We start from the raw sequence: 27,704 nt of genomic DNA, 5'->3' as shown, positions 1-27,704 counted from the left end.
ACTGCACATGTGGCATCTTGTGGTGAGTTTATCATTTGTGTTTTCAGTTTTGTGATTTTTCTCTGATCTGTAAGATAAGTGAAGAAAAGTGTACCTAAATAAGGTAGATTGATGACAGCAGAAAGACGTGAATGGACAGACAAGTGTGGTGATCAGAATATTATTTGAGATGGCAGTCACATTTTAAAATATATACGCACAAACTTTTATGTCTGTAAAATTTAACACTGTGCGAACTGGCCTGGAAATGATGTTTTTCCTAGAAAATGTGTTATTATTTAACAAAAATTTTCTGAAATCTAAAAAACATCATTTTGCCACAGATGTTACATTTTGTATACATTTTCTCACATTTATGAATGTTTTACTGTAAATATTTTTTGAAAGAAAGAATTAAACATTTTACTAAAAGTTACTGAAAACATATTTTCAATACATAATACAGAAATAATTAATGAAAAATATCCTAAACATTTCATCTTGTGATCCAAATCGTCACTAACTGCAAAATGCAAGTGTTTAGAGAACAACAGCGTAGGCATGCTGGTGTGGAATGTGTTAATTGTTTTAAAAAAACTTGTCGGTTATGAGAGGAAGATAATTACTTTTCCTGCCTGCTCCAATTTTTCAGGGCATGTTTTCATTCATATACTGTTAGTTTTTAGTGTGCATAAATCTTTAGTTTGGTCAATACTAAGCCTGTCATAATTATGTTGTTTAGTTGTTTTTATATTGTGGTGTAAATTTTAATTATATTTTTGTCATTTTTTAGCTGACACGTCAGTCACACCAATCTGTGAAGTAGAACTCAATGATGAAAAGCTCAAGGCATTTATATATGCTGTGAAGAATCATTACTGGTACCAAATGTACATTGATGACCTTCCAGTATGGGGTAAGTAATTAATAGAGCCCGGAAGTTCAGGCATTTATTTTCGTTAAAATAGGCAGGCAAAAAGGCATGTATAATGTGGAAAATAGGCACTAAAATTGAAAAAAAAGGCAAAATAAAGCGAAGAAAGGCACATTTGGAAGTCACTTACTTTTATCTATAATCTCTGGCAAAATGTTAAAATCTACATTGGGAAGAGCATTTCAATTTTCTCCATCTTGATTACACATAACTACAAGCTGTTTTTTTAAGTTCTCAACATTCATTGGTAGTCGTCTGTCAGAGAGAATGTTATTCATAATAGAAAATGATCTTTCTACTTCGGCAGAAGTTATTGGAGCATACATAAAACAAGCTAATGTAGCTGGACTCATTTTGGTAACAGCATTTTCACCTTTTAGAATATCACAAATTGTTTTCAATTGTTTCAAGTCCTTATTTGCACTCACTACACGTTTGCACTTTTCCGCAACAGCTGACCCCTTTTCTCCTGGCACTTCCATCATCTCCTGCATAGATTCCTCGAAGATTTTCATGGATGCTACAAGAGTCTCACCTCTTTTTTCTAGCTTTGTAATTGTCTCTGGCAATGCACAATAATGTGCAAAAATAAACAACAGTTCATTCTTCAGTTCTGAATAGCACAGAAGTTTTTCACTTCACAAATTGAAGCCGCTTCATTTTCTGGAAGAGGATCGATCACCTCTGATTTTTTGAAGGTTGTTAGCATAATATATAGCTGCTGATATCCAGGTTCCCCATCTCGTCAAGACTGGTTGCAGAGGTAGACTAAGCTCAGGCGCAACGTCCTGAAATTTTCGGGTTCGAGAGGGAGATGTCAGAAATATCTTCTTTGTGTTCGAAATCAACCTCTCCACTCCAGCAGTCAATCATGCACAAGGAAATGTTAACCGAAAGGCAATATCCTAACTCAGCATGAAATACTTTTTTCTCACACTTTTCTCCTTCAGCAATGTTGAAACATGCGTGAGTTCAATATTACTTAAATAAAGCAAAAATTATTCACATAATAAACGGAAGAAAAATAAATGCCAACATACTTTTTTAAAAAATGGTCAAGTTTCATTGAAAAAGGCAAAAAAAGGCATTATAATTAAAAATAGGCAGTGGGATCCCAAATAGGCAAAATGAAAAGGCTTCTAAAACATTCGAAACAACAAAAAAAACGTATATCCGGAAAATTTTTATCAATATATGCAGTAGATAAAAAGAGGCATTTTGCCAAACTTCCGGGCTCTAGTAATTAATAATGAAAAATGATCGTCATTTTTCTCTCTTGTCCATTCAATTCATGTATTCTTCCCTTGTATCACCTTCTTCCGCTAATCCTTAAATCTGCTACACATGCTCTTGACGATAGACTAGAACATTCTTGTCAAGCGTTCTTATAGTCCATAACTAATTTCAGGGTTTGAACAAAATAACTATTATGTGCAAGGTTCTTGTCAGATCTGTTCTTGAATTTAATACCACCTCGTGGAATTTTACCTCTGGATTTGTTAGAGGTGATATTATTATTTTGTAGTTTATTTTGATTTGCCTTTTGCTACTTTCAGTGAATTGCAATGGTGAGGATGAGTGATGATTATATGAAATTGATGAAAGGACACTTGCATAGAATGTCCAGGACAGGACTTGAACGTGGAAACTTCGATGTTGAGATTAAAAGTCAACCACTTAATGCACTCTGCCTCCTAGCCAGATGTAGGTTATCAAGTCAAATCTCCTCATTCTATTGTACGCGAGAAGATATTTATCTTACCATGCATAAATACAGCACAGCACGGCTTCTTACTAGGTGGTTAGTTATTGCTTTTATTACCTGATGCTATCAATTCTACATCTGAAAATTCCCACTCAAATATTTGAAACGTTTTTTTCTCTACAAACCACAGTTGCATATTGCAAAAATTATCTAATGCATTCAATATTTATGGAAAATGTTCTCTCTCCACAACAAAATCTGTACCCTGTACAGCAGTCAGCTCACAAGAAGATCCCCAAATGAGGGATTAAAGGAAAGGACCTCTCAATTTTGCAGATTTTACAGATAGAAGGTCTTCCGCTGTGGTCAGTGTGTAGGAGTTGATTTGTGTCAATCACACAGAGCGTGAGCCTGTGACAACGGGTTGCTGTTTTTCTTTCAGTGTCCAGAATACTTTTGTATTGCTTACCCTGTGCATTATATAGACCGTATTTCAAGGAATTTAAAAAATGAAATTTACGACAAGGACTTACGGTTATTAGATGACAAACTTTAAAAAAGAGGACATTTTTAGATTGCAAAGAGTTAACTTTCGATGAAGATTCAGAACTTCGAACACACTTTTTGTGCTTACTGGTGCTTTGGTGAGCTTATAGATCACACGCCCGTGTAAAACAATTTTACACAGTTTCCGTATAACTAATAATAGGCCTCATTATAGGCAAATCTCTGAATATTCTAACATTTATTCACTATGCCCGTAATATTATACGGTTGTGAAACTTGGTCTCTTACTTTAAAAGGCCTCCCCGATGGTGCAGTGGTAGCATCTTTGCCTTGTAATGAAGGGGTCCCAGGTTTGATACGCGATGGAGGCACATGTGGTTCGGATCCCACTTTAAACTGTAGGTCCAGTCCCGATTAACCTTTCTGTGCATAAATTAGACTTAAAACAGCAAATCAGTCAATCAATCAAATCTTACTTTAAAATAATAACACAAATTGACATTTTGCCACGGAGTTGTTTCTTCCAGGCCTAAAGTCAGAAAACCGTTTTTGCAAGTCATCACTAAAAACACATTCTTACCTATTGTTAGAAACTTGCTGTGGTATATGTCCCAAATACTTTGAAATCAACACCTCACACTGCGAGTGGAGACAACAAAAGTTCAACAATTTTTCTTTGTTGGAAGAAAAGTTTCTTCTCTTTGTGTTTGCAACTGAGAGTGTTGTATTTCTTTACTTTGAAATTGAAAATTGAAACAATATTAACAATTATTTACAAATAACATTTTGTTACTAATCTTGAAGTGAAGCAGTTGTCTTTATCCCAGAAAAGAGGATATTTCCAAATTTTCCTAAAAACCTGCTGGGACCATTTTTAGGACCCGAAGTAGTAGTTTTGTCTGGGTAAAAGAGGACGTCTGGTAACCCTAAACAACTTACACGTCTGCACCGGTTACAGCGAACCCACGTGTGTTTCTTACTCAGGGTGCACTCCTCTAATCCTAATAGTGGAGTAGCCTGTCGCTACGTCACTGCGAGGATCATCTCCTGAGCGTACTCTGGTGTGCTCTGAGGCAGTGTTCTCAGACCTCTCGTTTTCATCCTGTGTGTCGATCTTCTAGAATATTTCCTATTACCTATTTGTGTATATGAAATGGACTTGAAACTTAATCCTTGTAAATGTACTTCAATGACCTCCTTCACAAAGCAAAAACATATGAAACTCAAAATATTTCATGGAAAAATAATTGTGTTCGAAGGCATCATACAGTGGAACCCTGATTTTACGTTCCTCGGTTTTACATTTTCCCGCATTATGCATTCAACATTCATGGTCCCAATAGAGCAAAATGCTATAAACTTTTCCCCGATTTTACATTTTCCTGCATTTTAAGTTTTTTGAGCTTGGTCCCCTGAAAAACGTAAAATCGAGGTTCCACTGTATTTCATGAGAAACTTTGCCTTTCTCAGCACATTTCCAGTTACTAAAGGTTCCATGTTTAGGCTGGGTCTGCTCTTTTGTTATGTTTTACAAATCTTTCGTTTCAACTAAAATTGAATACTGTTCTCTGAAAATGCTAAGTATCACACTCCTCACGATAGACACAAACTGGCAGACCATATATTACTGCATAAAATAGCCAATGGCAAGATCAGAAGTGCTTGGCCTTTCTGGAAAATTCTCTTTCGTGCGCTGTTTCGCGCAGCAAGAAGCACTCAAATTTTCTCTTGTCAGATGCCTAGATCATGCCTCATTCATTGTTCCCTGTTCTGCAGACTACCCAGTTAGTACAATAATCTACCAAACAAAATATACATTTGTGAAAATCAAACACGTTTTAGAATGCTGTTGTGTAAAAATCTTTCACTTAACGGTGTGTAATTTTACTTTGTAGATACTTCTCTTGTTAGTACATTCCAATAAAAAATGGCTAATGTAATGTATGTGGAATACTTTGTTAAATAAAAAAATAAACAAGGTGTGTAATCAGCACAGTCATACAATTAGTGTACTCTTATCATTTATAGATTCCAAACAGTTGGATTACACAATAAGTTCTGTTTTTGTGGTCATTTACAGGCATTGTTGGTGAAGTAGAGGACAATGGTGGAGGCTCGTACAGCTATTATATTTGGACCCACAAGAAGTTTGACATAGGGTACAACGGAAAACAGATTGTGGATGTGAATTTGACATCTGAAAACAAAGTGAAACTTGCCCTGAATGCCAAGATCCCATTTACGTACGAAGTTAACTGGAAGAAGTCTAACATAAAATTTGAAGACAGATTTGACAAGTACTTAGATCCTAACTTTTTCCAGCATAGGGTGAGTTTCTAAAATTAAAGTGATTTGATTTCAAGGGCCCTGTTTGTGCAGTGCGCCTGCCTACCCACTACACAACAGAAGCTGGTAATTTTTGTATGGTAACACATTGACTATTTGCTACATTATACAATTTGGCAAACTATTTACCAAACTGGTGCTAAATAGGTTTCAGACTTAACTCACTTGGCACACATTATAATTACAATAACAAACTCCCTCCATGGTGAAATGTGTAGCATAATACTCACTGTTTTCAGTTCTGTCTTCTGTCTTCCATGGTGTATATGTACACTTTAACCATGGTAGTTTAAAAGTAAGACTTACCATTCTAGATAGAAGACTGTTTGAAGACTTGTAAATTTGTGCATGATGTTTTGCATTTCTCTGTACTAATTCATTTTATGCATGTATTTACAGATACACTGGTTCAGCATATTTAACAGCTTTATGATGGTAATATTCCTCGTGGGTTTGGTGTCAATGATTCTCATGAGAACTCTGAGGAAGGACTATGCCCGTTACAGTAAAGATGAGGAATTGGATGATATGGTAAGCTTAGGAAGACGTGGGCTTGCAGATAAACTCTTTATGACGAGCATTATTTTTGAAGTTTGTTTTGTTTGTATTTGAAAAATACAGTGGAACCCATTCCATCTTCATGGTCTCAATAGGTTGAAATGTTATCAATTTTACAAGATTGTGCTGTTTCCTGCATTTTAAGTTTCTTTTCTTGGTCCCTTGAAGAATATAAAATTGAGGTTGTACTGTATTATTAAAGCTGTATTGGCAGTAAAAACTAGGGAAAAACCTGAATTATTACAGATTTTACATTTTTACAGAGTGATCAAGATAGAAGCCTGAAAATATGAAGAACTGTGAAATCCAGAAAAAATAACTTTACTGGGACCACGACGATTGAATGTTTAATGTGGGGAAATTTAAAATCAGAGTTCCTCTATATGCTGAAATATACTTTAAAGTTTTTGTAATCACAAAGTGAGTCTACCAGTCCAGTTGAAACCACAGCTATAAATCGTGGGGACAAGAAAAAAGGCAGCTTTGGGGCAGGGATAGAGTTGGTTTCTGCAGAAAAATCGACAGGGCAGAGTTTTGAAAAGGGGAAAAATCATATGTACTTTAGGCACATAAAAATTTTGGAACCTCGATTTTAGGTTTTCTGGGCACCAAGCCAAAAAAACTAAAAATGCTGGAAAATGCAAAATGGGGGAAAATTTTGTAACATTTTGCTATGTTGGGACCATCAAGATTGAATGTGAACATAAAATCGTGGTTCCACTGTATATATGTGTAGTGTGTTCATGTTGCATACGTTATTTTCACAAATAAATTTCCTCCAGTAAATCACCCCAGACAACTAGGTCAAAGTATACTAATTTTCTGTTCAGACTATAAAGCTTATCTGTATTATTTTGTGAAAAAATGACATAAAATATGTTGTAATGTTTGTTAGTCTCTTCATTCATTTTTGTATGCATTGCATGTGCCATACCATCCTGAGAATAGAGCTTGTGGGCAGCTCGGTTGCCAAGTGAGTTAGATCTTGTTAACTTAACTATTTGATTAGTTAAGTTCCCAGGTTCAAGTCCCAGTGTGGGCATGGTTGTTCTTAGTGAGCGTCTGTTCATTAATTTTGTCACTTATCCTTATTATCACGATTAACCAAAAGGGACAGAAAATGTACACAGGAACATGATGTAAAATAAACCTTGATTTCTCAAGTTGCTTGTCTATGCTTAAATAAGCTGCACTCCATTATTTCTGGTACTCTGAGTAAATTTGATATTACTGAGTGTTCTTATGGAATCATAGCTTAATATACTTTTTGTTTGTAGGAGCGAGACCTAGGAGACGAATATGGATGGAAGCAAGTACATGGAGATGTATTTCGACCAGCCTCACACTCCATGTTGTTCTCAGCCTTGATAGGATCTGGATATCAAGTTACTGTGGTCACATCATGCGTCATAGTATTTGCTATTATGGGAGAATTATACACTGAGTAAGAGCTTCATTTGTGTCATGAACCATTGTTTGTAATTAGCATTTAACATCAAACTGTGATGCATGTTGTAACATGGTACAAAAACTGGGCATATTTTGGGAACGAAAACTCTATATGTAAAATGGCATTTCACTGTTAAAATGGTGAATAAAACCCTAATTTGATTTAAAAAACTGAGTTTACTGCACAAAATTAACATCTCACTTTTAATAGTACATTTATATAGTAACAAAATGCATGGTAACAAAATGCACCTCATACCTTTAAAAAACCTGAAAAAATTAACATTACAATGAGTTATTTCACATTTCCTGTTTTCGTCAAAAGCGAAATATGCATGCCCATATTTATACTCCAAACAGTATTTAAATTGGTCATTTCTTGAGTTTGTTCTGCATACCTTATTTTCCCCCCACATTAATGATGATCACTTACTGATCAAAGAGCAATAAGAGAGAAAGTACAGGGTGATTCTTATAGAACCGGCCTGATAAATTTGCAATTAATGCTGCAGGTTGTGCATATAACCGTTCACAATTATGACATAATAATCTGTGGACCGTGCTGAGTCAAATGGTGTGTTGATGGTCCAACAGGTGGCAGACACTTATGCTGCAAGGTTCAATGACACCTGACGTATTTGCAGTACCCAGGCGACAGTCATGGAGTATACTGTTGAACAGCGAGTGTTTCTCGTGCACACATACTGGGTGATAGGATCGATTGCTAACACACAACATATCATGTATAAATTACGTTAATATGTATGTGGTATATTTTATATTTCATCTCAGTTTCTCGGGCCGGTTCTATAAGAATCACCCTGTACAACATGATGAAGGTTGTTCTGAACCTCTGACATCCTGTAAAATGATGTTTTTGTCTAAAAATGTCCCACAATTCATGCCACTGCCATAGGATTGCCATTACTCCCTGTTGCAGAAATTGCTTCCTAATTTTCTTCATCTTCAACTTCTTTATCTAACAAAATACGTAAATAATACTTGTCCATAATCTAGTTTCGGCACCACTGGAAGCAAAATAAAAATTTCTAAAGTTACTGTCGACTAACAAGATTTAGTTTGATTCGAAAACATTGAGGAACAAATAAGTTTTTACCTTACCATGTAGATGTCAGCAGGGCTTGCCAAGGTGGGCCCAACCCATTTTAAAACCCAGTGGGTTTTTTCATTAACTTTGGTATTTCAATGATTTCTAAAATGAAGGAATGTCATAGATGTGAATGAAGATTGCATTTTAGATTCTTACAATGCGATCACGACTGTCATTATAACTCGAGATTAATTTTACTATCTAAAATGCACAACACTTGTAATATTGATATGAAGTACGTAGAACAAAATATCAGAACTCAGTATTAAGAAATTACGTAGGCCTATATTAAGCTGTAGATGTAAGCTATAAGCAAAGCTGTAAATAAAAGTCGCTGAACTCGGATCTGAAGTCAGTTTCTCTGTAACTACTATCGTTGAGGCGCTAGTGTGAATTGTTAAATGAAGAATGCTACGCAAATGAAAATATGTTGCTTTCAGTCCCCATATGAAATATATTCTAAGAAATAAAAGTCACTGAACTCAGGTCTGAAGTCAGTGTCTTTTGATCTACTATCGGGGAATACTATGTATGCTATCTACACTATCACTATTTTATTATGCTTGTGACTGAAGATAATAGTACACACTTGCAATTGATCTCTTGATGCTTCTGACAAAAGTTGTAATGTATCTTATTTCGTAATGTATCCATTATTGATACAACATCTGCTAATATCAATTCAAACATACAAACTTGCTATCCACAGAGGCACAGAGGTAACTAGGAAATCATAAGAGAATAAAGGATAAAAAATAAACATTACTATGGTTTAGCAGTTTGTTGTGGTCTGCAAGTTGGTGTGCAGGGCAGACAAGTGCAGTGGGTAGGTTGAGCGGCAATTACAAATGTGAATTATACAGGGTGTTTCCCGACTGATGATACAAACTTTCAGGGATGATGGAGAAGGGCACATGTATCAATTTGAGATAAGGAACCCTGGTCCGGAAACGACTTAGTCGAAAGTTATAAGCGAAAATCAGTGTATGAAGATGAAATACTTTTATTACCTGCACAAGTTTCCCAAGCTGCTATATTCACAACAGTTGTTCAAAGTGCGTCCTCACTTGATTTATTTTGGGGTCATGTGAAAAGTCTTGTGTACGAGGCACCTGTCGAGACTGAAGAGGATCTCCTGGCAAGAATTCTCGCTGCCTGTGACATTGTTCAAAAGACCCCAGGGTTGTTCCAAGGGGTTCGTCAGAGCTTTGTGCGACGATGTCATGCCTGCAGCAAAGCTGGGGGACACCACTTTGAACAACTGTTGTGAATGTAGCAGCTTGTGAAACTTGTGCAGGTAATAAAAGTATTACATCTTCATACACCGATTTTCGCTTATAACTTTCGACTAAGTAGTTTCCGGACCAGGGTTCCTTATCTCAAATTGATACATGTGCCATTCTCCATTGTCTCTGAAAGTTTGTATCATCAGCCTGGAAACACCATGTATTACATGTATTCACATTTTATTTATAGAAGCTCAACAAAACCCAGTTGAAGCAGAAAAACCCAATTCAGGTGGGTTTTTTTTCTTTCAAACCCTGGATGTCAGTAAAATTCAGGTCTCTTACAGGCAACTGGTTTAAACAATTTTATCTGTACTGATTTGAGGGTTCAACTCTCAAAGTATGATAGATACTTCGTAATAACTGAAGTCAGAAACGAAATTCGAACTGCTAGTTTCTGCTTCTAAAGTTATTGATAATAGTGACCACCTACATTTATTCAGTATTTGAAATATCACAGCAGTTCGAATCACCTTTTTGATGTTTGGTCATATGTTCATGAAATGTACTTATGATGCATTCATTTTCTCCCATTTCCTCAGGCGTGGCTCTCTCTTGAGTACTGCAATCTTCGTATATGCAGCAACATCTCCCATCAATGGCTACTTTGGAGGCAGTTTATACGCTCGGATGGGTGGGAAAATTTGGATCCGGCAAATGCTTCTGTCTGCATTTATGCTTCCTGCCCTAGTCTGCGGAACAGCTTTCTTCATCAACTTCATCGCCATTTATTACCATGCATCACGTGCCATACCATTCGGAACTATGGTGAGTACAAACTTTCACATTGTATAAGATGACACAGTATTATACCAAAGCAGTAATTTATTTATCATATAGCTGATTGAAAAGGAAGTGAAATATTGAAGCTTAATTAAGTTTTGAACCCAGAACTTACCTTTACCACAATCTTCATCCTTAAGGATCTCTGTGTCTTATCTTAAGGTCTATGTGTATTGGAGCTTGCAATTATTATGGAAGTACATTCCAATGTTATTAATTTAGAAATAACCCGAGAGTATTCTTATTCTGGTAGGAAACGATATACATGATCTCCTAGAGTTCTATTTCTAATTGATGCAGTGGAAAGCAGTGGCATGGTCAGTGATTGGTTGCAATCTCCAAGGGATCGGATGCCATGTGGAAGCATCTAATATATTATACTAAATTCAGAACATTTAGTTTTTAGCAAAATATAGAACTCTGATTTTATGTTCCCAGATTTGACATTTTCTCACTTAATAGATTTTAACTTTCTTTTTTGAATGAACCGAAACTGTATTAAATTTTTCCAGAATATTATTTCCCTACGCTATGAGTTCTTTAGCCACAGTCCTTTGAAATACACCTTGTTTCAAAAAGAATTATCCGATTTCGAAGTCATTTAACTCTGTAACCGTTCTCTAAAACACATTGAACAACATACTGTTAGGAAGAGGATATTTGTGAGTTTCACATAATTTCCGGCAGGTAGCAGTAGCATGCTCCCCCTCCTCTCCCCCTGGCGCTCGCATCATATTCAAGCAAGATGGTCGCAACAAAAAGCTTTCTGTGTACTGTGCTTTGAAGTGTGTGAATCCGCAGCGTGAATTTCGGCGACAGTATGGTGAGAACTGGCTTTTCCCACAGTTCCAGCTTGATTCCAATGACTACTGTAGATGAACTGCGAAATCGGATCACAGCAGTATTGATAGCAGAGACTCCAGACATGTTCGCATCTGTATGGGTTGAATTCTCCTACCGTATGGACATATGCCGAGTGTCCAAAGGGGGTTCACATTGAGCACTTATGAACATTTTGTATGTATAAATTTATGTATAGCTGTGTATTTTAAAAGCAATTCCAAATTTCTGGTTTGATAAATATAAAATATATAGCCTTTTTAAATCGGGAGATTCTTTTTGAAACACCCTGTTCATATAATTGAGGTTCCACTATACAGTCAACTCTTGATTCAACGACCTTTCACAGTTCCCGGGAAAAGGGTCGTTATTTCAAAGGGGTCGTTATTGGAATTTGCACCAATTTTCAGCTTAAAGGGAGCTAAAACGGACAAAAAGATGCCTAGGAGATGGCAACACCATTTATCCTGGTAGTTATACAACCTGTTATGCACAGGATGCATGTTGTGAGAAGGAAAATAGAACATGAAAAAGTTTTCACAAAAGAGAATTTTAAATAATGTTACTTTGTTTCAATTGTGCACAGTCGTTGCTTTTCCAGGAAATTCTTACAATTGTAGTTCATGAGAAACCCCTTTGCACTGAGACCAATGGAAAGGAAAACAATCTCTCCCTTATTGCAAGCGAAACTCGAAGAATCTTGACACCAGTCAGACTGGTGCCAGCAAAAGTCGGGAGATAATCGGGCAGAATGAATGTTGGATTTCATACGGGTTTACTGGAACATCGTCTGTTACAAGATTAACTGGTAAGATTAGATCTCTCGGGAGAAACAACACAACCTCTCTAGGTACCAGACAAAAAAAAATTAAAGGCATGGCTGTAATTTTTGTTCTGGTTCGGCTGTGTAAAATACATCGTTAAAAGAGTCACTTTTCTTTGCTTCAACCAACTTCATTCACCCTCCTTCCCCATTCAAGGGAGCAGTCCAAACTTCTTCCTTGACTTGCATTGTAATCCAGCGTGAAAAAGGAAACGTGCAACTTGCGATGTGTTTTCACCCATGCGATGATGCCTATTCTAGGACACGTCATTAAACAGCCTGGCAGTCGATAATCATTCGGGTTTGGAATTGAATTTCACTTTAAACTGTATATTTAGTCCCGATTAGCCCATCAGCATAAAATGAACTGAAAACAAGCTTTATGAAACTGTGCATTTTCACATATCAAAATGGTAGATCGTTATTTTCTCTCTCGTTAATCGACGATATAATGTTGGATTTAGGAGTATTCTCGGGGAATTTCGTTATTGTCAAATCAAAACAGCTTTGCGAGATTCAAAACAACTTTTTTCCTTCGCGCTGGATGAGTCATCGCTGTTATCGGCAAGCAAGAGCTTTGCAGACGCTAGACAAAACACTGGCGCCAGTTGCATCGTAAAAATAAGGAGACCGGCTGGAAGTTCCAGCAACAGGTGGCAGAAGAGAAAAATCCCAGCATTTTAAAGATAACGCAACTGTCGAAGACGGAACTTTTAACAGCAGTGTAAAGAAGAAAGAAATGACCTTTGCTTTACGTTTTACCATGCAGCAGACAATAATACGGGCAATATTTCCTATGCAGACAACAGCATTAAAAAAAAATTAAAGAAAAACCTGAATTCTGCAATTATCAACATTGCCGTGCACACCAGTGGTGGAGAATGAGCTGGGGAAAGGGGGGAGGGTCACTTTTTTTACTTGTTCTACGGGTTTTGTTTGTTTTCAAGAATATTTGCCCCATTTTAGACGTCAAAGGAAAGGAAGAAGGGTGGGTCCTTTTCCACCCTCGCCTGTAATCAGCCCGCATCAGCAAGAAAATCGTGGTTGAAACAATCTGCATCGCCCCCCCCCCCCCCTGACGTTTGCTGACAAGAAAAGAGAGAGAAGTCAGTCAGCCAACGGAACACTTTTTTGGCAGATATTACAACATCGACACAATTAGGAAAACGTATGAAGTTCAAAACAGGAGTTATGATGCACGTAAGATCAAACTAAACTTTTGTGGAAACGTGGATGACAATGCATTAAGCGGGTTGACGATCTTTAGTTCACCTATGTGGTTTTGATTATCTCTTAACAGTTTCGCTTTTTTATGAAGTGTTTCAGGGAACAAAGAACACGTTTTGAATGAAAGCGGTTACTGGAAGTTGTCGGCTACAAGGCCGAGAGTTGCTCACTCACGGGAACCTGCTGAACTCTAGGTCAGAGCTGGACAGATGGGCCAGACTTCCAGGTGCCATGCATCTGTATTTTCGAACATTCCTGCGATCTTATCTCTCAAGGTGGTGTATTTATCGATGAAAGAGCTTGACCTGCCATACACATTGGCAAAGACTGCAAGTCCAGCAGTCATTTCGGGCTGCTCCCCCTCCCCCGCGAGTTTTCAGCAGCTCTTAGGACAAGGAAACAAGTCAAGTCGATTTAAAATAACATCCAAGCATATTCGATCTTCTCTTCTCGCGTATCCAAGAGCAAGCATGGCAAAACAAGCCTGGCCCGTTGGGTAGCGGCAGTCGGGTGCGGGGTAACATTGGTGCGCTTGTGGGAGGGGAGGGCAGAGGTCAAGTGCTATTGGATATCACTCAATCATGGTGTCTATTTTTAGTTCAGACCCAATTGTGAGAGGTAGAGCGCTCGTAAAGGGAATGAGTGGAGGAAAAAACAACGCATTTGTCAGCCGATTTCCTTCAATTTTTCAACTTTTTTTTTCCAAATTTTTCACAGTTCCCGAGAAAAGGGTCGTTACTTTGAGAGGGTCGTTATACCCGGGGTCGTAGAATCGAGAGTTGACTGTAATTTATATGTAGTCTAAATCGTAAAAATAGAAAACTGATGAAAAAAGAATTAGTGCAGTGGAACCTTCATTTTACGTTTTTCAGTGGACCAAGCTGAAAAAACTTAAAATCGAGGGAAATTTTGTATCATTTTTACATTAAATGTAAAATCTGGATTCCACTACAAATAATCTTGTTTCAAGTTTATTAAAATATCTGTTCAGAAAAATATTTAGGAATGTAGGAATAGATGGAATTTTACTCTATTTGGTGGCTGTCATTTCACAGCATTTGACAAATTTCTCCACTTGATTCTCAATATTTGCACAAAGATAGTCTGATTGTTTTAAGTTCTGATCAGATATTAAATTGTACTATCGCATGCATTTCTTCTAATATCTCGTTGCTTTGTAGGTTGCTGTGACATGCATCTGTTTGTTTGTGATTCTGCCCCTGACGCTTGTGGGAACTGTATTGGGTCGCAACCTTGCAGGGCAGCCAGATTTCCCATGTCGCATCAATGCAGTGCCACGCCCAATCCCAGAGAAGAAGTGGTTCATGGAGCCAGGGGTCATAGTGTTTCTTGGTGGGGTTCTGCCCTTCGGATCTATTTTCATTGAAATGTAAGTTAATATTTCCAATATTGCATGTACTGTGAAGCTTGTAGAACTGTAAGTGATTAGTAGACACAATTGCTGTTATGTACTGTAAATGTTTGCCAACTATTAATGGACAAATTATTGTGTATAAAATAAATTGGGGTGTAAGATGCCATTAGGAAGTTATTGTTGAGTGATCACAGGGGAAATTTGAGTAGAGATGACCAACATATTGGCGACCATGTCCAGAATGGAACTGTCAAGTTAGTACAAAATGATAAAAAGGGTATACTTTTTGTATTCTTAAAAATCATATTTCATCCCAGTTTCAAGACTTTTTCAAGTGGTCCTAATTAAGGTAGACTATTATCAAATGTTACCTTAAAGAAATAACCCCTTCTAAGTGTAACTATGATGCTCCTGCATAGCCAAATCATTATCTTATGGTGTATTTTTCAAGGCATGTAACTTCACTGTAATTATGTAATTAGGGACGATGAATTTTTGCAATGTGCAAAATGTGAAAAACTATGTGATTCTTTTGGATCCTGCACATAATGGCATCTCCAGTGATGAAATATGCATGGATTTTATTCACACATGAATGTGAAACTTGTTTTTTTCTGCAAAATGAGCATATTTTTGTGAAATACAGTTGAACCCCAATTTTACGTTCCTGGATTTTGCATTTTCCTACTTCATACATTCAATTTTCATTCCATGGGATTTTCTCGATTTACATTTCCACCACATTTTAAGTTTTTTCAACTTGGTCCCTTCCACTGTATTACCAAACTAGATGAGAAACACTCAAAGCACAACAATTAAGGCTGATTTTTGCATGCAGGTGAAGATATGAATGTCCCAATATATATACTATATATGTATATGTGTGTATACTCCCCTCTCTTCTTCTTAGTGTCTCAGTTACATTAAACTTTTGAGAGCTGTTCGTGAATGAGCACTCTGAAAACAGATTTCTTTGCATAATTAAATGCATGCACTCTTCCCCCCCCCCCCCCAGGCACGTATCTAGAAATATGTCTGGGGAGTCTGAAGCAAGTCTCTCAGGAATAACAATATTATTAATATTATTATTAATAATAATAATGTTCATAATAAAATAATTATAAATCAAATTGATACTAATTACAATACATAAATTAATATTATATTATTATTACACGATTAGGTAAAAAGACTGTATAAGAATAGAGATATAAGAGTGCATATTCATTGCGTAGCTTACCTGTAGTTAAGATCGGAATAATTTACATAAAAACAAGTGACCTGGCAAATGAAATTAATGTCAAATAAATGAATAATTGAATATTTATCGAATAACAAAAATGATGTTACATGTAGTTGGAGAAAAATAAGTTACTGATTAATATTTTATGCATATTATTTTTAGTAGTAGTGTACATAAATCTTCTTTGTAATGTCATTCAAAGCTGTATGATCCCAATGTAATCCTTGCTGTGTAAAAAGTTCAGAGGAAAGTAATAACCATTATGCAACAAATGCTAATATTTTCATTACTTAATTTTAGTATTCATAATTGGGAAAAGAGAGACGCGGTAGTATATAAATACGGAGAAACTAGTACTCACTTTTATCTGCAAAGCTGTCTTTCTTTTTTGATTAATTTCAGTGGCCACTGCCACCATCCTTGTTAGAACTTGCTGTACTGTTGCTTGGCGTGCGTCTCTTGTTTGTAGTTCTCTGGCTGCTGCTCAACAGCGCATCTGGGTCTGTGTCGTTTGCTATTTCCGGCCAAAAACTGTTGTAGTAGGGGAATCCAAGTGTGGTGCTCTTGCCCGCTATCGATGTTTAGCTCATGTGGGAAGTGCATTATGGCGTGAGTTTCCTTGATTTTGGTGTCTACGAGCGTGTGTGCAGTGTGTTTGATTTGAACCTTTTGAATTTTATGGCTATTGTATTTCCCCTACCATCCCACCATTTCCAACCGCATATCCAAAGCCCTTCTCCCATATGGCATCAAAGTAGCGCACAAATCCAATTCCAAAATAGCTGATAAACTGAACAAATGGTACTTCCTCTCCCCCCTTGATAACCCAGGTGTATGCGATGCAGAGTGTGAATACAAGGTACATTACATCGGCAGGTCCATCAGATCTGTCAATGAAAGAATCCAACAGCACCTAGCAGATGCGAAAAAAGCCCAACCCACTACTGGTCTTGCTAAACATATCAAATACAATAGCCATAAAATTCAAAAGGTTCAAGTCAAACACATTGCCTACACGCTCGTAGACACCAAAATCAAGGAAACGCACACCATAATGCACTTCCCGCACGAGCTAAACATCGACAGCGGGCAAGCGCACCACACTTGGATCCCCCTACTACAACAGTTATCGCCCGGAAATATCAGACGACACAGTCAGAGACGCACAGTTAACAACAGCGCACCTAGCGGCAGCCAGAGAACTACAAACAAAAGACGCGCGCCAAGCAACAGTACAGCAAGTTCCAACGAGGATGGTGGCAATGGCCACTGAAATTAATCGAAAAAGAAAAGACAGCTTCGCGGATAAAAGTGAGTACTAGTTTCTCCGTATTTATTAATGTTAGTACTTGGTAAGTCTGGACCGCCTCCTTAAATACATCCTTCCTGTCCTTCAAAGCCGTATGATTCCAATATAACCCTTGTCTTCCAATAAGTTCAGAGTAAATTACAACAAATGCTAAACGAGTATATTTTTATAATTAATTTTCGTACTTAATAAGTCTTTCGGGTGTGTGTGTGGGGGGGGGGGGTATCCGAACCCCCTAAATACGTCCTTCCTGTCATTCAAGGCCGTATGATTCCAATATAATCCTTGTCTTACAATAAGTTCCGAGTAAATTACAACAAATGCTAAAGGAGTATAGCTATTTTCATAATTAATTTTCGTACAAGTATTTCGGGGGGTGGGGGGAAGGACCCCCTAAATACGTCCTTTCTGTCATTCAAAGCCGTATGATCCCAATATAATCCTTGTCTTACAATAAGTTCAGAGAAAATTATACAACAACGACTAAACGAATATATTTTTCATTATTTAATTTTAGTATTTGATAAATCTTTTGGGGAAATACGTCCTTGTTCCCCCACACACACACATTTGAGTTTTTGTTTTAGTGAATTTGAGTCCACTTTATGCACAGTTAGGCTAATTGGGACTGGACCTACAGTTTAAGATGGTACCTGAACCCCTATGCAATGTGCCTCCACCAGATATCAAATGTGACATCTTCAATTGGAAGGCAGCAACGACGACCTCACCTTGTCATCGGAGAGGCGGCAGAATGAGAGTCTGTGTGGGTCAAGTAGCTTATCAATTTACGGCCTTTTATGTTTCCATTTATCATGCAGAGTAATATCGTAACATTTTTCCAGTGCAGTTATGTCCAGCTGATGTAAATGAAAATTTTTTTACAGCTCTTGTCAATTTTTGTTTACTATAATTGTGTGTCCTTGACTTTAATACTGGAGTATTGAATTTTTTTCCTAGTCATATATAATTTTCTTGAAAAAGCTGTAATACACAAAATACATGTGTTTTGCTTAATTCACAAGATGTTTGAATTCTAGAAAGATATTGACTAATTTTAAGTAATACTTTTCAGTTCTAAGCTGAGCTTGTACAGTTGGTTCCATTTGACATTCAATACATCATGTTTAGATGCCAAAGATGAAAAAGTTTATTGCAAAATGTGAATCAGCTGTCAAGGCTAAGGAAACAAAGTAATAAAAAAATGTATTTCCCCACTTTTCAGGACCACATAACAAAGGATCATAAAATTATTGTAACTTTTTTTTTCAGGTACTTCATCTTCACATCTTTCTGGGCATATAAAATTTATTATGTGTATGGATTCATGTTACTAGTATTCATCATCCTCATCATTGTTACTGTCTGTGTTACTATAGTCTGCACTTACTTCCTTCTAAATGCAGAGGATTACAGATGGTGAGTAATGTTTAGAAATAAATTGTGTTATTTCTGGTTTTATTTTGTTAATTATTATGTAAGCTCAAAAAACAATGACAATCTGTCATTAGCATAACAAATCTTGCATAACATCAAGTTACTCAATATTTTTTTTTTATAACTACCTGTTATAACAGACACTAAGTTAGTTACCTTACTTGTTAACCTTACTTGTTAAAAGATAATAAGGTAACAGAAAATATTAGTGGAATAAATTTACAAACATCTGTGGTATTCAAGATTAGTTGAAATTATTTAAAGGCACACTTGCTTCCAAATTGAACTGTTAATTATTTAAGGGAACTGTGAAAAATATAAATTAACTAGAAAATTTGTAAACTTTAGTGTCGTCATATGGGTGATGTAGGTTTTATTCTCAGGCACATAGTGATCAGATCACACATTTCCAGCTTGATCTATGATTTAGAAATTGAGCATCATTACCTCTACACCTCCTACTGCCTTAATACCACCTACCATTCTTTTTTTTTTAATCTAGATTGCAACCCATATTTTGTCCCTGTTATGAAGAGTATAATAATTTGGCAAAGGAAGCAGTACACAAACCATTCTGATGATAATACTGCATTTACTCATATATAATGCACACTTTTTTCCAATTTTTTTGCGTGCAAAATCTGTGGTGCATATTATTCATGAAATAATTTGGACAGCCAACTTGAAACATGGATGTTTTCACTATGTCATAATAATAATAAAGAAAGCTATAAAAGTGAAATGGCTATTCTCATGATTTTTCACTTTGTAGCAGAACGTTTTGCGACACCGAGAAGAGTGACACTATTCAGGCAGAATTCATACATGCTTTGTGTATGTTAGCGGCATAACATAATTTTGATCTTGCTTTCTTCTGCTACATAATAAACAAGGTGGTTACAGAAGTGAAAGCTTTGGGATGCTAAACACAGTGAAGGGAGGAAAGGGGGGGGGGCATGGCATGGGTTGATGATTCATTTTATACCCAAGACTATATTCTCCTCTTGGTCCACATGGCAACAGCTTTGACTTGCAACTAAGAAAGGCATTTCTTGAACCTGAATTGTACTGCACATTATATATGAGATGTAATTTTTTTTTGTCACTTTTCCCCATCAAAAAGCAGGGTCTGCATTATACACACACCCGCATCATGCATGTATAAATATGGTATTTCATTTTTGTGCATTATTAAGTGTGCAATATAGTGTAATACAGAGGTTGTTTCCGATCTATGGTGACGAAATTGCACACTTTTTGCAGCACCACCAAGCGTGAAAAGAGAACGAAGCTGCCAGTCGTGTGGGCACGTTAGACCGTTGACTGTGTGTGACAGGTGTGGTCATTGTGTATCGGGAAGAATGCGGCCGAAAATCAGTGCATATTGGGAGGGTTACATAACTGCACTTTCCGACGTAAACTACAGTTATAGTGCCATTATAAAACTATGCAAGGAGCGTGGATTCACTCTGTCCAGAAATGGCATATCACAGGTGTTGAAAGGGGCAGGTAAGATGAGGCATGGGATGATTGCTGTGGGGCAGAAACAGGCCAACTCCCGGCCTGCCACTAGCCGCACACCAGCTACAATTCTGGATGTCAGGGCGCTGGTCACCAGGGAGAATCCACCCACACAGAGAAGTATCGCAAATCTGCTACAAACATCATTGAAGACTGTGCACACCATCATTCACCGTGATTTGGGTTTGGAAAAGTGACGCAAGGGGCATGTTCGTAAGCTCTTGCCAAAACACATCCAGGAACATCGCACCAACTATCTAAAGCTTTATGAGCGGCACCTGTCAGGTGAAAAATGGAAATTCCTTGTTACATTGGACGATTCATATGTTTATCTTGATGACTGTCGCAAGCCACGTGCAATTTTTTATCGATCGACAGGTTCGAGGGACTTTCAAAGATGGTTCACTGAATGTAAGGAAAGTTTTGGCACAGGTTTCTTGATCATTGCTGGATACTCGTACAATGGCAAGCCTACCATACATTGGGTTGCCAAAAATACTAAGGTTAATTCCGATTATTATCAGGCTAACGTCCTGACACCAGTTTATTGCCATGACATTCCCCATCTCTATGGGAGGGATTAGAATCGTGTGTGGGTGCATCAAGACAAGGCGTCAAGTCACACATCTCGCTCAACCCGCCTCTTCCTCCAACAAATGGCAGAAGAAACTGGATTTCGTGTCATTCCTTTCACAGACATTCCAGTGAAGTCACCTGATGCCTCACCGATGGACTTTGCGCCTTCAGCCTACTGAAACGAGCCTTGTCTCAGAGAAGACCCCGTACCATTTAAGGGCTATGGAAAGCCTGTCAGGAGGAGTGGTTGAGGCTGGACATGACTACACTTCGTGCCAGTCTCCTACAGTGAAAACTTCACTGTCTGGCAATTGCCATGATGGTAGGAGCAGTTTGAAATTGTCACCATAGATCGGAAACAAGCTCTGTAGAGATGCATATTTGTGTCAAACAATGAAAATCAAAATTTTTATACAAAATCTAAGTGGATTTTGGGTTCAAATTTGATTTATAAAGTGTTAATGCAATGAATAAATCACAAATCCAATTTGGAAAATTGACATTTATTACACAAAATTAAATTTCCATCACAATAGGCATAATCATGTAAGGTTCATTTTCTATCATCTATTTTCAAATAAATAAAGAGTATTTTCCATTCTACATATTGCAACGAGAGTAATCAACGTTTCAGGACTTTGCATAACTTGCAGCATGACCCTGGGAAAGTATTGTTGGCAAATTTCACATTTTACATAGGAAAATGCACTTTCCACATCTTGAAATCACTTAAAATAAATGTGCCTGTGTAATCTCAAATTTTGCGATTCCATCAAAGATGAAATCCGCATGTCCTGGGTACAAAATGTACATATACAAGGTAATGGAATGAATTTTTTACAGCCAAATGGAAATGTATTCACAAAAACTGAAATATACATTTTGAAGGTTGAACATTACTCTACTTTTCCACATATCATCCATTCACATTTATACATTTGTGACACCAATTTTTCAATGCCCATGTGGTAGAAATCGTTGGCTGGACGCGTAATCAATGTACGGCTGTCACAACTTCCGTTTCGCTGTAGTGTTCGCCGGCAAGATGTTCCTTCAGTGGGTCGAACAGGTGAAAGTCTGATGGCGGCCAGGTCTGGACTGTATGCTTGAGAATTTCCCAATGTCAGGAATTGACTTTTTGCTTCACTGATGCAGCCACATGGGGACGAGCATTGTCATGGAGAATTATGACCTCCTACAGAGATTTTGTTGGACGTTTATGGCGCAGAGCAGCTCGTAGACGATCCAGTGTGGCACAATATGCAGCAGCATTTACAGTTGCTCCTTTTACCCCAAAATCAGCAACAATAGACACCCTGGCTGTCCTAGAAAACTGTAAGTAAAACCTTTTCTGCAGAACTGGGTTGTTCTTAAATTTTTGGGTGGGGGCAAGTTTGTGTGTTTCCATACCATACTCTGTTGCTTTCGTTCAGGGGTGTAATGAAAAACCCACGATTCGTCCCCGGTAACAGTGTGGTCGAGGAATTCATTTCCAGCCCTATGGTACCGAAGCAAATGCTCAAGACTGTATCCCATACGGTCCTCCATATGCTGTGGTGTGATCTGTCTGGGGATCCATCTCGCTGACACTTTGCGGTACCCAAGATCTTCATGGATGATGGTGTATGCACTGCTATATGAAATGCCCACTGCATCCACTGTTGTTTGGATTGTTTCAGTTTTTGTGAATACATTTCAGTTTGGCTGTAAAAAATTTACTCAATTACTTTTTGATATTCCCTCGTATATTAAATTATTATTATTTTGCAGAACATTTTATTCCTATGTGTACTGTTCATCTGTTGTAATACTGTATAACGTACAGTACATCTTTAAGCTATGTTAGGGTAATTTTTGTAATGTAATACGTATTATTTTTAATTTTTTAAAGCAATAATATAATATTTGTTGCAGGCAATGGACAAGTTTTCTTGCTGCAGCTTCTACGTCAGGCTATGTGTATTTGTATTCATTTTATTATTTCTTCTTCAAGACCAAGTAAGTACTTTCCAGATTTTACATTTTCTTTAGTTGGATTTTGTTGGCTCGCATTTTTATTGATTTTGTATATTTTAATGTATCTATATTCTGGATGGCCTGATGGAAATTTTCTTCAGAGTCTGATGAAGTGCTGATATAAAATTTGCTGATGACCAGTATTTTATAAGGGCCAGTATAAAGGCATGTCCCCACTATGCAAGTTGGCAAGGCCATGCATAAAAGTCGAGCAAGTGGGTGCGTGTCGTCGACACAGGTCAGTTACCAGGACGATTCCAACCTGACTAGTAACGGTTTTCTTCTAACGAAATTGTGCTGATGCTTGAAGTGGGGGATGCACAGAGTGGCGCCGACCGTGTCTGGCAGGGTAAAAAAGAATTAGGTCTTGTTTGTTTCTTCAACTTTTGATCATGGAGTGAAGTGGATGGACTCACAAGTTATAGCATTATAGAAATATAAAACATGTATATGTAACAATATCCTATTTTAAACCTTTAAAACGTGACATAGTTTTTCACAAGTGTTTAAGACATTTAAATTACAGTGTTGTAACTTCTTTTTTTAGACTTGTTTAAAACACATTTTGATATTTGATACTCTGGTTATTTAACTTTGTTTTTAACTTTGTCTTTTCATTCAATCTATGTCATTTTGTTTATTGTGCACAGTCTGTTCAGTGGCTAAAAATGTATATTCAGTTAAAGAAACATATCAGAATGAGTACCCATGGGGCACGTTTAAAACACCTGGCCGTTTTCTTCCTTTTTTCTTTTTTACAAGTGCTTAAAACATTTATAAAATTGAATAGCATATGGGTGAAACAGGTTTGTTCAGCACTTGACACACTGCACTGTCAGTATTTTGTTGCATTCACGATGAATGTATTTCGGAAAACAGAGTAGCTAGCACGTGGATAGTGTGGATTAGTTTTCCTTCTCGAACAGCTCACATCTGAGATTTAAGAGTAGCGTAAATAGGTATTTTAAGAAGTTAATCAAGTGTTTACTTTGTAACTAGAGATTTATAACTAGAGACATGGCCATTCCTTGGATGATTAACAGATTCCTTATTAATCATCATTCTTAGAAAATAAGTCTTTTTAGCATTGTTTTAAACACTTCATTTGTTTAACATGTTTTAAAACAAAAAGAACTGTTTTATTTGTTCCTTTTTAAAGAACACAAATTTTGCCAACCGTCCTTGTCATGCATTTTCACGTGTGCTGCCAACAAACTGTCGAACCAGTCTCCACACCGCACTGCTGTGGGAACGTCTATAGAGTTCGACAAAGCAGAACGAGTTTTGCCTACAGTCTTGCCAGCTGGCATAGTGGCCACGTGCCTTTAAAATTGCAAGTGTGTTCCATGAAGCACCTGAATGGTTTATTTACCTTCTTAAGTGACTGAAATAGATTTTGCCATACATAATGAAACTGCATGAAATTTATTTTTCCAGGGTGATTTTCAGTCTGGAAATCCTGGATAAGTCAGGGAATTAGCTTTTCTGGAAAAGTTCTGAAAATGTAATTTTTTTTTATTTTTTTTTGAAAAATCAATATTTTTCATAGTAGTGCACTGAAACCTAATTACTAAATTTTACTATAATTCTGTATTATTTATGTTATAATTGTTATGATTTTTTAGAATAGAATTATTTGTTAGTCATTAATCAGTATGTGGCAGGTATCACATAAAAACTCAGCCCTGCTACTTACTTCCTTTGTACCTCAATCAATTAATGTGGAGTTTCCCTTCTTGGTATTATATTTAACAGAAGAAGTAAAAAATGTTCTGGAACTTGGTTAAGTGGAATTATAAGTGAAGGTTTACTTACCTACAATATGGTACAGTTCATGTATTCATCCCCCCCCCCCCCCCCAATGATTTATTGTGGAAAATCTGGACGAGTCATGAATTTATATTACAAAATTGTGGACAAGCCATATGATTTATATTTCATAATCTTAAAAGTAACCAAATGACAGAATTGTGCACTAAGTTTGAGGCCAGTGGTTAAACACCCTTCAATTACATTGATCCTTTGAGGCCTTTTTGTTGCCCGGTTAGGACAACTCAATATGTGAAGTTCTAAAGTGCACCAAATTTTTATTGACAGTTTCCTTTCAACAAACTTTCATTACAATATACAATGCTCATATTTTATGATGTCAGTAATAATAATGATGATGAACAATAGCCTAGTACTAATTTAATGAGAAGGTTGGTGTTGCATTTGAGTTCTGATACTACATGTAAGATAAGTAATGCCACATATTTATGGTAAATAAAAGATAAGACATTTGAGTTAAACACATTTCAGGATCAGAAACGTTGTATAAAATGTCATTCCAGTGTTAAGAAATTGTAAATAATATCCCAAATTTGATTTGAAAAATTATGCTTATTACACAAAATAAATATTTCCTGTGTATTAGCACATTTATGTAGTTTTCACCATTAAGTAGTTCACTTTTGCTTCTCAAGTTTTTACTGCAGAAATAATCAGTTTTCCATGTTTTTGCATAACTCACAGTATAATTCAGACATCAGAAACTCTTGCTGGTAAATAAACTTAAATTTCATGTTGGAGTTTATTTTGCATCATTTCGTAAGACCATGATAGGGAAATGTACTCCACACCTTTCAAAACCATGAAAGATGGACATCGCAGTATATTATTTCACATTTTGGTTTTTAGTTGTAAACTAAATATGCATGTCTCTAAAGATAATTGATACTATACAGATTACTGTATACACTAATGTGGTAACTACTCCATCTAATATCTTGTTGACCATGCCATAATTGCGTGCTTTCTTTTGCAGGATGTATGGTCTCTTTCAGACCACCTTTTATTTTGGTTACATGGCTTTATTTAGCCTCGCCTTAGGTATTTTGTGTGGAACAGTGGGTTACGTGGGGACAAGTGTTTTTGTCAGGAAGATATATTCAACGGTGAAGATAGATTAGTACTCCCGACGGATTCTTAAATAAGGATCTCTTGTTCTTATCTTGTGGATAGGAAGAGTTTAATTTGTGTGGGGTTCACCACACGCGGACACCGAATTAAGTGATGTGCAGAATGTTTGAATATTTTCTTGATGGCACTGATAAGTGGGGCATTGCTTTCTTGTGCATACTTTTATGTGAGAGTGTGTGTGCGGGACATGAGGTGGAATTAAAACAACTTTTTTGTGAAAGTTAAATTGATCTTGATGTACTAATTTAATATGATTATGACGTTTGGATGTGAACCATTTTTTTTTGTCCAAGTTCCCACGGTGATGGTGTATTTGAAAGATTAGGTTATTGTGTGCAACAGTAAAAAAAAATCATTGATTGTAGTGCAGATTCAAGTTACTGTATTGGTTTGAATCATTATATGATGCATTTAAAAACTAATAGCATCTGTATATATTTTTTTAAAACCCATTCTTTAGTCTTATTTTTGTTTCAAGTTGCAGTACTTTCTTTTATCATGATGTATCTGTGACTTGATACGTGATTGTCTTGCTTTAATGAACGTCACTATCCCAGTCAGAGCACTTTGAAGTTTCTTCACTAAGCATTTTCATAGGATAAAAAAAGATATTTTGTATGTAATTGTCTTTGCACATGGCGCTACCATGTGGGGAGACTCAAAAGAAGCAAATCAATTCCAGGTGTGTGTTTTCATGTTATTTAACGATGGGATCCAGCCTGCAAGGCTATGTAAATGTTTGTAAATGTGATGTATACAGAAGTTTATGTGAAAGTAAGTTGGATAACAACATAATGTTATGTATAAATGAAAAATGGCAAAAGTTATTTCATCCAGTTCAGTAATAAATTCTGAAAAATTTTGAACATTTGTTTTAACGTATATATGTATTATTACTTTCCCCCATGCTATCTATCCATTAGTGAGACGGTTAATGGCATTAGCACAAACCACTGTCATTTGGTTCATACCCAGTTACAGATGTCAGTAATGCACAAGTTTTCTACATTGCAAGACAACTAAATCTTAGATATTTATCTGCATTTCCAATGCTTGATTCAAGTGTTTGATTTAATGTGATTAACATTTCTTAAGAATAGGGTAAATGCTCCTTTTAGCGGTGTGTGCTTTTAGTTGGAAGGGAATATCCATATCTGTAAGCTATTCAGTCTTTGGAAGGTACACTTCCTGCAGATAAGTGTGGGCTTTTTGAGGGTGATAGCAGGCAAACTAGCAAGAAAAGGAGAAAACTTTCAGCTCTGTAACCAGGTGGGTAAGAGAAATCAGTTGATCCACAGGACTCTGTTTCTGGTGATAGAAAGAAATGGTGATTAGATTAAGAAGAAATGAAGCACTTATTCCACTTTTTTGGGGGCTAATAAATATTTTCACATCTTAAGAACTGTCTTGTAGATGACAACACTGTCTAGTTGTCTGAGTGCCCGCATTATGCTGTAAATGGTTATTTCCATCTGCCAAGCTATGTTGTCAGCACTACCATCTCCATGCATCATCTTGCAGAGATATCAAAGTTGTGGGTATTGTGAGGTCCCAGGTTGGCTTGATAACTCTGGCCATTAGGAAGCATGCTCTACTCTACCCACTCCCTCCACAGGCGAGTATGGTGCGCAGGACACATGGTTGTGTTCAGGTCCTTTTGCCTGTGGTTGCACTATAGAATATTGACACCATGTCAAGATACTACTTCAATCCCTGGG

At 36.8% G+C, this 27,704-nt stretch overlaps 1 protein-coding gene across 1 annotated transcript in view; it reads left to right on the top strand.

The window, feature by feature from the left end:
• Window positions 1–26,408, top strand: part of TM9SF3 (transmembrane 9 superfamily protein member 3) — a 34,266-nt gene extending 7,858 nt beyond the window's left edge. Inside the window, exons 3-11 of the mRNA XM_083131041.1 lie at window positions 773–895; window positions 5,206–5,453; window positions 5,871–6,002; window positions 7,307–7,473; window positions 10,418–10,643; window positions 14,730–14,938; window positions 18,748–18,894; window positions 22,924–23,007; window positions 25,832–26,408. Coding sequence (XP_082987167.1) covers window positions 773–895; window positions 5,206–5,453; window positions 5,871–6,002; window positions 7,307–7,473; window positions 10,418–10,643; window positions 14,730–14,938; window positions 18,748–18,894; window positions 22,924–23,007; window positions 25,832–25,976 — 1,481 coding nt within the window. The 3' untranslated portion in view covers window positions 25,977–26,408. The remainder of the gene's footprint in view (window positions 1–772; window positions 896–5,205; window positions 5,454–5,870; window positions 6,003–7,306; window positions 7,474–10,417; window positions 10,644–14,729; window positions 14,939–18,747; window positions 18,895–22,923; window positions 23,008–25,831) is intronic.
• Window positions 26,409–27,704: the final 1,296 nt, after the last annotated feature.

The sequence above is a fragment of the Lepisma saccharinum genome, chromosome 11 (genome assembly GCF_977018435.1).
Source record: "Lepisma saccharinum chromosome 11, izLepSacc3.1, whole genome shotgun sequence".
NCBI classification, from domain to species: Eukaryota; Metazoa; Arthropoda; class Insecta; order Zygentoma; family Lepismatidae; genus Lepisma; species Lepisma saccharinum.
This window is presented reverse-complemented; position numbering and strand designations above follow the sequence as displayed.